The sequence below is a fragment of the Mercenaria mercenaria genome, chromosome 13, assembly GCF_021730395.1.
Source record: "Mercenaria mercenaria strain notata chromosome 13, MADL_Memer_1, whole genome shotgun sequence".
Lineage (NCBI taxonomy): Eukaryota > Metazoa > Mollusca > Bivalvia > Venerida > Veneridae > Mercenaria > Mercenaria mercenaria.
The window spans coordinates 41,763,720-41,778,528 of record NC_069373.1 but is presented as its reverse complement, the minus strand read 5'-3'; the positions used below and the strand labels follow the sequence as shown (position 1 = coordinate 41,778,528).

The window sequence follows — 14,809 nt, the reverse complement described above, 5'->3', positions numbered from 1 at the left end:
TACTGACCTAGTTTTTGAAGGCATGTGACCAACTTTCGAACTTGACCTAGATATTATCAAGGTGATCATTCTGACCAATTTTCATGAAGATCTTGTAAAGTATATGGCCTCTAGAGAGGTCACAAGGTTTTTCTATTTTTAGACCTACTGACCTAGTTTTTGACCGCACGTGACCCAGTTTCCCAATTTTCATAAAGACCCCATGAAAAATGTGACCTCTAGAGTGGTCACAAGCAAAGTTTACGCACGGACGCACGCACGGACGGACGACGGACACTGCACGATCGTAAAAACCCACCTTGTCACTTTGTGACAGGTGAGCTAAAAACCCTGCAAAAAGAAATCCTGTACCTTGGGAATAAACTAGAAAATTAGATACAAGAAATTTAATTCTGGAGCACAATAAAGAACCAGTTGACAAAAATACATTCACAAACGTTCATTATATAAACATACACATACAAGTCCCTGAATAAAAAATAACTTTCTCAAAACTGTAAGAACAATACTGGCAAGTTTACGTTAATTTTATAAGTAAACAGTTAAAAACATGAACAGTACAGACAAAAGAATATATTCATCAGTAACAAGTTAACAAAGAAATTAGCAAACTGAAAATCCTCAACAAAAAAACAGATCATATTCGACCAAAAAAAAGTTCTCTGAAAAATGTTCATGCCTTCTTGCAAAAAAATATCAATGCCAATCATTTTACTCAGTTACCTTTTTAAGATGGCGGATGCTTATCCCTACTTTTGATCCTGGTGGATCCCTCTCAAACTTTTCACTCTCCACTGAACCATCTCCAGTATTTTCATACCCTGAATCTTCAACTTTTGAACCACACCAATATGTGGGCTGCAATAGAAAACAGAGTCATTTTTAAGCATAAAAACTCATATTAAATAACATGAGCTATCTAATGACAGTCAGCCTGAAAATTTGAAGCAATGGCACCTAATAAGAGCTTATATACAAACAAAAACAACAACATTTTACTAAGTTACTATTTAAAGGGGCATAATTTTATTGACTGTAAGTCTGAGATATGGAACCTGGCTGAAAATGGGTCACTGTATGTTGCTATGAATAGTCTGAAAGCATTCAGTACTACAGTTCCTAAGAAACCAGCTTTCATGTAAAACTTTCACTAAATTGGGGCACAACTTTGACAAAATAAAAGCAAGAGTTATGTTACTTGTCCTGTCAGGTCATCCCATGATCCCTAGATGCAAAAGACATGTGTAAAGTCTGAAAACATGTGGCCAAGCAGTTCCTGAGAAACTTACTAAAAATGAAAAATTCTAACCAAAATTCAGTATAAAATTAGCAGAAGTTTGACAAGACAAAAGCTAGAGATGTCCTGTGAGGTCATTTAAGGTAGCCACATAATGTGTGAAGTTTGAAAGGATTTATATGCAAAACTTCTGTGACAGGGACCATGGGAATGTGGATGTAGACACACACGCTGACAGAAGAGAGATTACAAAAGCTAAGCTGAGAAATTTCAAACAGTCAAGCCAAAAACTTAATAGTAGTCACTGGGTGTATACACTGCATTAGAACAATTCAATTTCTTCTGATTTCATATATCAAAGTCTTGTTAGGTAAAATCCTGACGAATCTAGGGCATTTAATATTCTCAGTTCAATGTGATCAATTAAAACTGTCAGTGAACGCTTACACAACTTCTCTACACCCATAATGAAACATGGTTTAGTCTGGTTAAGACCCCTGTCACATAAGACAGGTTTCTGATCAAGACCTGATTAATTAAAACATTCCGTAATCACTGACTTATATATAATCAAACATATATGTGGCAGGGTTTGGACCACTGTCAAGTAAAACAGGCTTCTGGTTATAGCAATTTTCAAATATAGTTCTTACACAGAAAACAATCAGTTTTACCTTTCCTGAAAACTCTACTTATATCTATATATAGGTGCCATTTGACTGCTAAAACGTAAGTGTAATTTAATCTATATATCATACTGGGATTATATCTATACTAATGCTATTTCCAGTAACATCAAATCTATCTTAAGTTTATTTCATGCAAAACAAAATGTAGCACTACAACAAATTGAGACTTCTGTTTACACTAACGCTACAATCTATATTGAAAAGAAAATGGGAATGTGCTAGGAGAAAGAACAGTACAACCTGTTTTAAATGACATTGCACAGCAACAAATAATGGTGTCAGGTAAGACAAGTTGCCAATTAAAGCAAGCTTAGGTGATCAAAATAAACTTTGTCAATTGGTACATCAATTTTAACCGGGTCAACAAATGTATTAGCAAAAGTTGCCCAACAGAGAGAGACATGTAGCCTCCTAGCAGGCCTGAACAAATATAAAGGTTTTTATAAAGGCTCCAATCTATGGAAATAAAGGCCTTTTAGTGTAAAATATTAAAAAATAAAGAGTAAATAAAGGCTATTGTTGTCGGAATTCTCGTTGAAAACACATAATATATATAGGTATTTACTACATGTATGTGGTCTGGTGAACACAACAGCATTCTGAAAAACTCAAGATGAAAGATACACAAGCAGTATCCTAATAACAACACTTAAAAGGGGGGGAAGAAATACAATAGTTGACCATTACTTGCTATAAACTGGCACGGCAAGCAGTCTAAACAAAAATATAGGTTTTGAGTGAAAATTACAGGCTATTTGGCCGTTTTAAAGGTTTTTTCAGAAGATTAAAGGTTTTAAAGGTTTGCTCTGAAAATAAAGGTTTTTAAAGGTTTCACTAGGAGGCCTGCATGTCAGAAAAATTGTGAGCAGGTCTAGTTACTTTCTGAGAGGTCCCGGACCTGATGTTAGACATTTACAAATACTTATTATGAAGAAATAGTTTCCCTTTACTTAAATGTCATGTCATTTGTTGTTTAGCACTGTGAAATTCCCTTAAGGCTTTTAAATTTTATGTTTAAACAAGGTGACTCGGTTATCTAGTGGTAACATGCTTGACTGTCAATCCAGAGGTCTAGGGTTTAAATTCCGGTCCAGGCTTTCAATACAGGAACTTATATGATCAGTGCCATAAAGGGAGGTAATAAACATAATGAGTTCAATAATACTTTCCACTTACTGAATCAAATATTCAAACCTTTCATAAATATATGACAAAACAATTATAGAAAGAAAGATTTAACAAGAAAATAATATACTTTATGTTCATATTAATTAACAAGAGGACCATGATGGTCCTGAATTGCTCACCTCTTCCCACATGACCCAGCTTTGAGTATGACATCATTATTTGACATAGTGACCTAGTTTTTGAGCTCATGTGACCCAGTTTTGAATTTGACCTAGATATTATCAAGATAAAAATTCTGACCAATTTTCATAAAGATCCATTGAAAAATATGGTCTCTACAGAGGTCACAAGGTTTTTCTATTATTTGACCTATTGACCTAGTTTTCGAAGGTACGTGACCCTGTTTTAAACTTTACCTAGATATCATCAAGCTGAACATTCTCACTAATTTTCATGAAGATCTCATGAAAAATATGGCCTCTAGAGAGGTCACAAGGTTTTTCTATTTTTATATCTACTGGCCTAGTTTTTGACCGCATGTGACCCAGTTTCGAAACTGACCTAGATATCATAAAGGTGAACATTCAGATCAATTTTCATGAAGATCCATTGAAAAATATGGCCTCTAGAGAGGTCAAAAGATATTAATAATTTTAGATCTACTGATCTAGTTTTTGACCGCAGTTGACCCAGTTTCAAACTTGACCTAGATATCATCAAGATGAACATTCAGACCAACTTTCATACAGATCCCATGAAAAGTATGGCCTCTAAAGAGGTCACAAGGTTTTTTTTATTATCTGACCTACTGACCTAGTTTTTTAAGGCACGTGACCCAGTTTCAAACTTGACCTAGATATCATCAAGGTGAACATTCTGACCAATTTTCATGGAGATCCATTTACAAGTATGGCCTCTAGAGAGGTCACAAGGTTTCTCTATATTTAGACCTGCTGACCTAGTTTTTGTCCGCACATGACCCTGTTTCGAAGTTGACCTAGATATCATCAAGATGAACATTCAGACCAATTTTCATACAGATCCCATGAAAAATATGGCCTTTAGAGAGGTCACAAGGTTTTTCTATTATTTGACCTAGTGACCTAGTTTTTGATGGCACGTGATCCACTTTCGAACTTGGTCTAGATATCATCAAGATGAACATTCAGACCAACTTTCATACAGATCCCATGAAAAATATGGAGTCTAGAGAGGTCACAAGGTTTTTCTATTATTTGACCTACTGACCTAGTTTTTGATGGCACATGATCCACTTTCGAACTTGACCTAGATATCATCAAGATGAACATTCTGACCAACTTTCATACAGATCCCATGAAAAATATGGCCTCTAGAGAGGTCACAAGGTTTTTCTATTATTTGACCTACTGACCTAGTTTTTGAAGACACGTGACCCACTTTCGAACTTGATCTAGATATCATCAAGATGAACATTCTGACCAATTTTCATGAAGATCTCATGAAATATATGGCCTCTAGAGAGGTCACAACGTTTTTCTATTTTTAGACCTACTGACCTAGTTTTTGACCGCACGTGACCCTGTTTCGAACTTGACCTAGATATCATCAAGATGAACATTCAGACCAACTTTCATACAGATCCCATGAAAAATATGGCCTTTAGAGAGGTCACAAGGTTTTCTATTATTTGACCTACTGACCTAGTTTTTGATGGCACGTGACCCAGTTTCGAACTTGACCTAGATATCATCAAGATAAACGTTCTGACCAATTTTCATGAAGATCTTGTGAAATATATGGCCTCTAGAGAGGTCACAAGGTTTTTCTATTTTTAGACCTACTGACCTAGTTTTTGACGGCACGTGACCCAGTTTCGAACTTGACCTAGATATCATCAAGATGAACATTCAGACCAATTTTCATACAGATCCCATGAAAAATATGGCCTTTAGAGAGGTCACAAGGTTTTTCTATTATTTGACCTACTGGCCTAGTTTTTGATGGCACGTGACCCAGTTTCGAACTTGACCTAGATATCATCAAGTTGAACGTTCTGACCTATTTTCATGAAGATCTTGTGAAATATATGGCCTCTAGAGAGGTCACAATGTTTTTCTATATTTAGACCTACTGACCTAGTTTTTGACGGCACGTGACCCAGTTTCAAACTTGATCTAGATATCATCAAGGTGAACGTTCTGACCAATTTTCATGAAGATCTTGTGAAATATACGGCCTCTAGAGAGGTCACAAGGTTTTTCTATTTTTAGACCTACTGACCTAGTTTTTGAAGGCACGTGACCCAGTTTCGAACTTGACCTAGATATCATCAAGATGAACATTCTGACCAAATTTCATAAAGATCCAATGAAAAATGTGACCTCTAGAGTGATCACAAGCAAAAGTTTACGGACGCACGCACGCACGGACGGAAGACGGACACCGCACGATCACAAAAGCTCACCTTGTCACTTTGTGACAGGTGAGCTAACAAAAACAGTCACAACAGCCACATTATTTACAAAGTCATTATTACCCTTGAAGTTCCATAATGCTTTTAATTTTATGTTAAACACAGATAATGCTGCTATCAAAATAGAGGTTACACATAACTGAATACTTAGAAAAAAGGTACTTTCAATATTACATGTAATATTATGAAGTCGGGGACATAAAGGGAGATAATCAAAACAGTGCATGTTATACTACTTTCTATTATGTTAATCACATAGTCAAATCTATGACAAATACATGTGAAAACAATTATCAAACATTGGATTCAACAAGAAAATAATATATTTTATGTTCATAACAAAAAATGTGGCCGCCACATTTTAATCAAAAGCATTATGACCCTTCAAAGTACACTACTACTACATCTGGAATATATCCTGAAAATGTCAGTCAGATAAATTTTCATTTGGTCTGTCAATAATTTATTGATAGTTTCTCTGAACCAATGTCAATTTATCAAGCAATTTTGAAACACAGAAATCAAATAGCACCTAAACATATTTCTGTTATATTGATATTTGACTCTTAAATCATGTCAATGAATGACTTTACTATCAATAAAGCAAAACTAGTAACTTTATATTAATATTAAACTTAAATGACACAAAACTGTTTTGCATTCTAACACGACCAGCAAATAACCTACATACATGTAGAGCAAAATCTATCTCGAATTATTCTGCAATATACCACTCGCATGCAATGGCGTCATCCGATGAAGGTGTGTAGCGCGGTCGTAAAAAGTAGTTACCACTTTTTTCTAACACTGTTGATACTAGTATGCCGTGTTAGAATCGAAATAATAAGTTTCCAAGTGTGATTTATCATAGCATAACTGGAGTTTTTCGTTCTTATGCGAAACAATATATCACTCAGGCCTATGGCCTTCGTGATATATTCTTACGCATAAGAACTCAAAACTCGGGTTATTCTACGATAAACCATGTTTGGGAACTTATTATTTCTTAATTAAATTCACAGGATATGTATAAGCTTGCATAATACATACTCTATAGTGAAAATGCACTGTGAGGGTGAATGGAAAGGATGGCTACTTCAAAATTATGTAAGAAAGTTTAATTTCTTTGAATGTCCTATTTATTTAGAGAAAATGACAGTTATTCAATCTACATCTGTTCTAAAGAAATACAATCAGAGAGTGAAATCCCATAAGTGACAATCCAGTTCAAAAGACTTGGGTCAAAGACAACATGGCTAACAAATGACTCTTTGACTTAGTATGTATTATATTAATAGAGAATATACTAGGCATATCTTGACTTTGTGTCCTTTATTTTTGAGTTAAATATAGATCAGTCATTAAGTACAAACTATGGAACCCCAATTTATATAAAGGAGTCACGAAGTAATTATAAACCCATTATCCCACATATATCTCCCAAAACAGATCTATCACTTATTAGCATTGTTATATTGATCTCTACTGTTGTCATAGTTACCCTGTAATATATATAACTTGTATCCTAGCGGATCTCACGTATGGTAAAGTCAACTGTTCTGAATATATATTTATTTCCCTTAATGCAGACTATCTCTATATATTCAATGTATTCTCGAGATCCAGTTAACTTTCAGAGACAGAAAATATAGCTTCTCTGGTCCCAATCAGTTAAAAAGACTAAAATGTCACTACTGATTTGTGAGACATGAAAACAGAGATTTGAGTATATATATGCAAATGTTGAACCAGTACGAATGTGTAGTACAATTCGGGCTTGTATATAAAGCAGCACCGAAACTAATCTTATTGGGTTAGTGGACTTGCTGTGGCATGTGCGTGTTCGTTTGTACTGCTAGGCGCTTTGCCATAATTGGTCTGTTGGCGATTTAGTTCGTATAAATTCTCTCTACTATATATATATAAGAAAAAATGTACTGAACAGTTATAACTAACAGTAGGAAATTGCATTTTTTGTGTTCTAAACTGAAAATTAGTCAAGGTCCACATCTACAGGAAACTTCTAGAAAATAACCTTGTTTTTGCCACACCAGTAAGTTGCCTAAAAAATATGAACATATACATATATGAAATAAAAAGTCTCTGTACAATCTCAGTTATTTATGACAGACTTCCCTGAATTACTGGATTGTTATTAAAAAGGTTTTAGTGCCCTAGACTCATAATGACAAACATAATTTCCTTGCAATTAAGTGTTCTTGTATGGCATTTTGGCAGTCTTCAGACAATATATAGTACAGTGCATTCGCGATGCTACGAATCGCAGTTTAACGAAATACCGGTATACTACGAAAAGGTATTGTGGTCCCGGCTGCTTTCCTTCTTATTTCTATGTTACAAAGTCGCGGTTTTACGAAAATGCAATTTTGCGAAAAATGCGCTCCAACGAATGTATTGTTATGCCCTTAAAACATGTTTTTAACTTGTTTAAGTTGCGATTTTACAAATACCTGTATCGACTAAATTTTCACACCTTCCATAACGGCGTGAAAATGCTTTAGATTGGAAAGTGTCACTATCATTTAGTTGGTCGTAAACAGTAATTAAAGTGTGTAAACTTAATAATGAAATTCGAAACACATACGCTGTACAATATGACAGAAGTTAGTGGTTATTTTTTTTCTCCTATAACTATCAGATCGGATAGCATTCCAGTCACACTTGCTTCGATATCTATACATCTCAAACAATCACTGCATAAAAACACTAAAAAATATTTAAGTCCTGATCGTCTGTATATTGTCGTTTTATTATTCCGGACAATTCAGTAAAGGGTAGCTGAGGGTATCGGAATATGCAATTGCGATTTTTTGTTCTAGTGCAACAATGTACCCTAAATATGTTTTATGTACAGTGAATAAAAAGTGAAGAAAAAACAACGCGTTTTAAATTCCAGATACCATCTAAGTTCAGGTTCGAATTAGATTTGTAGTAAACCTAGATGTACATATAAAACTGGTATACATATACTTCGATTCGAAAATCACATGTTTAAATATCACGGGTTATGACGTGTAGATATTAAGGTGCTGTATAGCGAAATTTCCTATGCTACGATCGAACGAAAATGCGATATTACGAAAAAAGCGGCTGGTCCCTTGGCTTTTCGTAGGATCGCGATTGTACTGTACCTCATTTCTGCACAATGCTGAAATCACATACGGAGGCAATGTAATCAATCGGGAAATTTCCAGTTCTCATTTCAGGTCTACCCCCTTAATACTATCTGTAAGGAAAGGGTAAAACGAGAGGGCCGTCTTTGACAACAGACTAAAATGATCCCTTGTGGGCAGTGAAGCAAAAATATTTGAATGAATAAGTATGAGCCATATATGGATGCTACAGTCCAAAGATTTGTGAAGCTTCATGAAGTGTCACAGGGTGAGAAAAATGTGCAGTCAGACCGGGACTTGAACTCAGGGTCTTGGAATACCGTTCCGATGCTCTACCGACTGAACTACCCAGCCGCCTACATATTTTCTCCCTGTTTTTAAAGTTCAAGTCCTAAACTGTGACAGGAGCAGTTAATAAAGAAAATTCGTTTAAAGCACCTTCATATTTTCAACTCTAACATCTCCTGAACTCATTGGAATGGAATCACTGTGGCAAAACTGAGGAAGATCATTGCAAAGATGCTACTGATAATTCCTGGACAAAATCCATCAAGCAGTTATGCTAAACAATGGATATCAGATGCTCAAGTATCCACCTATATCAAAAGCTTATCCTGAGCTCAAAAAAAAAAAAAAAAAAGCCAAGAAAAGTCACAGCCTCAATATTACTGCAACTGTCCAGCATAAAAATATTTCTAAAATCTTTAGTTGAAAACTTCATCCTAATTTGACATTTCTGGTCTTTTAAGTGTATTATCACAGCAAATACAATAAACTAAACAAAAAAAAAGTACAATAAAAGCCAAAGGACATTCATGCCAACTCAGGCAAACCAGATGACGCAACAGTGACTATGTCAAAGGGTCAATCACACCCACTCAGCCAAATCATATCAAGCAATATAAACAAGACAGTGAAACACCGCTCTCTCAAGCATATATGGTTTGAGTATCCACGCACACTGAGCAAATTACATGGTACCCAGCTTACTGCAAAACCCTGAATACCTTGAGCATTTTACCTGTCCCCTTTGGACTCTGCGCTAGCATTGTTTTTACTCTAACCTCATTACTTACCATAAAAGGAAACCAAAGTGGTTGTGCCACACCAGCATCTCCTGGGTTGACGTTGTCCACGTACCAAGCAATCAACATGTACAGTACAGTGTCCACCAACAACATCGCCATGGCATCAAGCAAGGAGAAATTATCATCTATTGTTCCTGGTGCGTAAAAGTTGTTCCACTGGGCACCATCCCCTGAAAAAAGGTAAAATAAGATGATAAAATTACTGCAACAGTATAGTTACCAAATTAGGAATCTTCAATGATATTGACTTCAGATCATTAGCAATTACCAGCATTAACAAGAAAATGAGGCATACCTTTTCACCAGATGACGAGCTTTATCAAGTTTGACATTGTCACAAATTGACATACGGGCCTTATTTTAGCTGTAGTGTAAATGCAGGTATTGCATCATCTTTTTGTAAATTTTTGAGTTATTGAGGTAAATGTCAGATTTCACGCATGAAATACCTCTCATGTTTTTCTGTATTTCATAACTTAAATTTCCATGTAAATTTCATTAAATTCTGTTCAGTAATAAGAAAGTTGATATTTTATAAACTTCAGTAATTTATGTTTTTATCCCCAAAACCACTATAATGGGCCTCAAATTGTCAATTTAAATTCGCGCCAAAGTAGTTAGATTCCCCGGCTATATCGTGAATCACGTGAAAATGACAATAGTCGGAGTCCACGGCTTAGCCGTGAATCCCATGAAATTTAGTATTTGGCGGGACATTATCCTTTAAATAGACTGGACTAGATATGCCTTGCGCACACCACCTTCCGACATTATAGACAAATCTATGTCTGAATTATTTTCTTGCTAGAAATTTATGCTCGATCGAGGTAAGAAATTTATTTGTTAGATTTTTGTATGATTTTTGCATTACGATTTTTATTTGGTAAATTTTTGTTCATTCTACAGAATTCTGTAACATTTACTTTTCGGCATATGATTTTAGCTAGTTTCGGTATGTCAGGATGATTTATTAAATTTTTCAGACTTTTGTAAATTATTTCGAAAGAGGAATCTAAAATGTTTCATTTATATAAGATGTAAAATTTGTACTGAAATTTGTAACATGATATTTATAAAGTACTTTGTTTCAAAAACTTATGTCAAACATTTCGTTATTATGGAACGCCATTACTGCATTGTATTGTTATGTATAAATTTATATGGCAAGTCTAGTGCCATGTTTGTAATATATTATTGTAATTTGTAATTGTGTGCCAGTCTATAGCACATCTAATAATGTCCGTTGTAATGTATGGCATTAGATATTATATAGATGCCAACTATGATATAACGTTTGATTTATATTGAATTTTGTTAATTTGTAGTTGTAAATAATAGCTGCAGTTTATCATGTCCGTATCTATAATGTTTCATCATATACTTTTCATATCATTTCATACTTTAACTTTAGTCTTTTAAGTAAGTAATCTTTGTAATATGGAAGTAATAAGTGACGTATTTTAATCATGTGACGTTTGAACTTAGTAGCACATATGTTTTGTATAAGTAGCACGTATTATTTATGGGAGCCTACGGAGGTATGGTGTACCCAAAGGAGCAGTTTTATGCCCTGACTTATTTGTTTTGCTATGGTGCTTACCATATGTTATATATTTTAGCTTCTTCCGCCAGACGATTTTACCTGGTGATGTCATAACCCGGAAGTACAATGCCCGAGGTTCACTTGTCTTCACTCGCCTGGATGTGATATTCCCAGCGCAGAGCTTACGTCCCATGGTTGTGCCGTAAACCGCAAAGACGATGATTTTTGTTATCCTCTGAAGTCAGCTCAGGGATGCAATCACCTACCACCATAGGGAGCCAACACGGAATCAACGTATTCACGGTTTAAAGGGACTGGATTTTGAGATATGTTTTGTTTGTGCTACTTAAAGTTCACAATTACATTAAAGACCTGTGTCACGTCAGATTAGAATGGACTATAAGAACTTTTGTATCTAGAGATACTGAACTTTCTTTTTTTTTCTTTCTTATAATCAGTTTTTTTTTCTTTTCATATCTATTCATTGTTAATAATCATCTTATGTAAATAAATTTGTAAATATTGTAAAGGGTGTTGAATTGTTTTGATGGTTACTGTCGCCGGTACGGCCTTTCCTGTCACAGACATCATGGCTAAAAGATGAAAGGTCCTACGCAAAAGTTTTGGAAGGAAGAAATAGATCCATATGTTAATTGCAAGACAGGAAATATTCTGTATAAAGACTTGTCATTATATATCATCTGAACAATCACAAACTTGACAGCATTCATTGAACTCTTGTCCTTATGTAGATATCTAGGTACAGGAATGAATAACAGCAATATGTGATTCTAATATCTCAAAATGACTTCAAATAACCATGTATATGGAAGTCAGGATATTTTTTTTTAATACTAGATAAAGTAAGCAATATTTCATAAATCAGGTGTATTTTTACTGTCAATTTAACTGTCTAATCACTGACACAAACAAGAGCTGTCCGACAACAAATGCTGGGCTATTCAAATTGCTGTCCCAGAAGCAGGAATATTACCCTAAATGTTAAAATATCTACAGAGTTTCATTAGTTTTGGAGATAGTAACTCGCATGCTAAACTTTAACTAGAAGTAGTCAAGTTCAAAAGTGACATAATTTTGCAAACTCTATGTCAGAGTTATTGGACTTGATGCTATGACCTAGTTTTATAAACATGAAGAAATATTTGCATTAGTTTTTGAGACAGTAACTTCAATGCAAAATTTTAAATAGGATTTTCTAAGTCCAAAAGTTATGGGACTTAATGCTATTACCTAGTTTTATAACCCCGAAGACACGTGAAGTTTCAATTCAATACCTACATTAGTTTTAGAGACAGTAACTTGCATGCAAAACTTTAACCAGAATTTTCTAATTCCAAAAGGGGGCATAATTTGCCCAAAATACATGTCAGAGTTATGGGACTTGATCAATAACCTAGAAAAAAAAGTTTCAAAGCTATATAACTTAGAATGATAGCTATATGTACTTGCATGCAAAACTTTAACCAAGGTGATGCTGATGCCAGGGTGAGTAGAATAGCTTGGAATATTCTTCAAATAGTGGAGCTAAAAATGAAATTGTACATATGGAAGCAGTAGTTCTGAAATTCTGTTCCAGTACCTAAGTAAAATGTATATGTCCTGGCAAAGTAATTATCTTATCTTATCTTGACAGAGTATAAGCAATAAGTAAAAATACAAATCATATTGTGTGAATATTCAAAGTTATCTGCACTATTTTGCCTTCATTTTTTCATCTATACTTGTACTGATATTTCCAAAGTGATAAAAAGTCATTAATATAACAATGTTTAGGCCTTTTATTTTTGATCTTTCGGTTTACGGAACCGCCGCTCAAAAAATGTATTTTCAGAAAAAAAATAAAATTGGAAAAACGTGATTTTTTTATTTCCTCCGCTATGACATGAAAGCTTGCAGGAGAAAAAATGCATCGCGTATTCCAAAAAGAAAAAAAATGTCTCGTTCTTCGAATATCCGTCACGGCGAACGAGTCAAATCAACATTAGGAATTCCTATAATTCTATTCTTATGCATGACGTAAACGTCCAATTAAAATTTCCGATATATACTGCGCCCAATCAGCATGCTTGTTACGTAATTTACGAAACGTTTAAAAATGGCTGCGCCCAGGTTGTATTATTTCCAAAGTTTTGAAGTAATTTTAATGAAAATGCAAGAACATTCAAAGTTGCGATGTAGTGCTTTCCTGAAAAAATGGCCAATTGTTGGTGATATGCAGTCTGTATTTAGTATACAACTACGTTTATGGTAACTGTCATTCCAATAGCGCAATGCTTATTACGGTGATTCTATGCACGGCTTATTACGCGAACTTGAAAGCATTTTTTCCCGAAAAATATCATTTAAATACACAATGATGACAGTACTTTTGTTTGATGATATAAACTAGTACAGGGGACATTAAAACGGTGTAATTGTAAGGCCCGGTAAGCAAACGTTTAGCCTGTACAGCTTTTTGGTGTCCGGGTAACCTATTTGTTTATAAGTTATGAATTACGTATTTTTAATGAAATTATTGTACGTTATATATGGCCAGAGAAAATAAATGTTTAGATTCTCATCCGAATTTTGAGAAAAAATGGAGCGGGTGGGCACTTTTTATTTTTTTATTTGGAAATATGGTATTGTGGAGGTCAATCTGACAAATTATATTTAAAATATCACCGTATTGATATTCTAGTGTGTATTGCTGTGTCTTTGAAATGCTTGTATATGTAAAAACCACTTTGAAATAATTTTGAAATGAACAAAATAATTTTATGTCATAAACTTTTATGTTGTTTATAATGTGATAGTAAATCATTTTGTCTGATGGTTGATTGTATCCTATACAAAAAAGTAAATCTACAACAACGGCAAATTAATATTTGTCTGTTCAGTGTATTTGAAAATTCAAAATATTTAGTTCTGTTGAAGTACAGCCACGATTTTTAAAGAAAACAATCAATCTGTCATTCCTGCTGAGCATGTGCTAAAAGCTATATACCCGTGGAACCGATGATGATGATATTGACTTTCGAGCTTAAAGTTTAAAATACGAGGAATCTAGTAGTTCTACACTTGAAAAAATTCAGATATTTCTTAATTAGATGCACTTGCATGCATAGCATATTTTAATCCTATTTCCATATCTATGAAACAAATAGCGCGGTAATTCAGTATACTTTGCACGTGAAAATGGCATGTCAGGCTTCCCCACGAAGGCAAATGTCCATGTTAAACACAATTGAAATATTGAAATCCAGACAACAGATACTTATTTCTAATCAATAAAAATCAATAGCAATCAAATAAGGATAAGAAAATACATGGCTTTACCTTTTTCTAAAAGTTTTTGAAATCGAAAGTAGGTTGCCAGAACGTCTGCTAGTCGTGTGAATTGCCGATATTTTATGATCATTTTTCTTAATTTGTTATAATAAGAGGTAATGTCATGGTAAATTTTAATATCAGATACTGTCAAATGCTGTTAAATTGTCTTTGCATTACCATAATATGTTAAACATTTTCTTTA

At 34.3% G+C, this 14,809-nt stretch overlaps 1 protein-coding gene across 4 annotated transcripts in view; it reads right to left on the bottom strand.

Annotated features, from left to right (window-relative positions):
• Nucleotides 1–14,809, bottom strand: part of LOC123528619 (phospholipid-transporting ATPase ABCA3-like) — a 95,699-nt gene that overhangs the window by 39,775 nt on the left and 41,115 nt on the right. For all 4 annotated transcript variants that reach the window (XM_045308465.2, XM_045308468.2, XM_045308467.2 and 1 more), the window contains 2 exons: nucleotides 9,720–9,901; nucleotides 724–858 (listed from right to left, as the gene is read on the bottom strand). In XM_045308465.2, coding sequence (XP_045164400.2) covers nucleotides 724–858; nucleotides 9,720–9,901 — 317 coding nt within the window. The remainder of the gene's footprint in view (nucleotides 1–723; nucleotides 859–9,719; nucleotides 9,902–14,809) is intronic.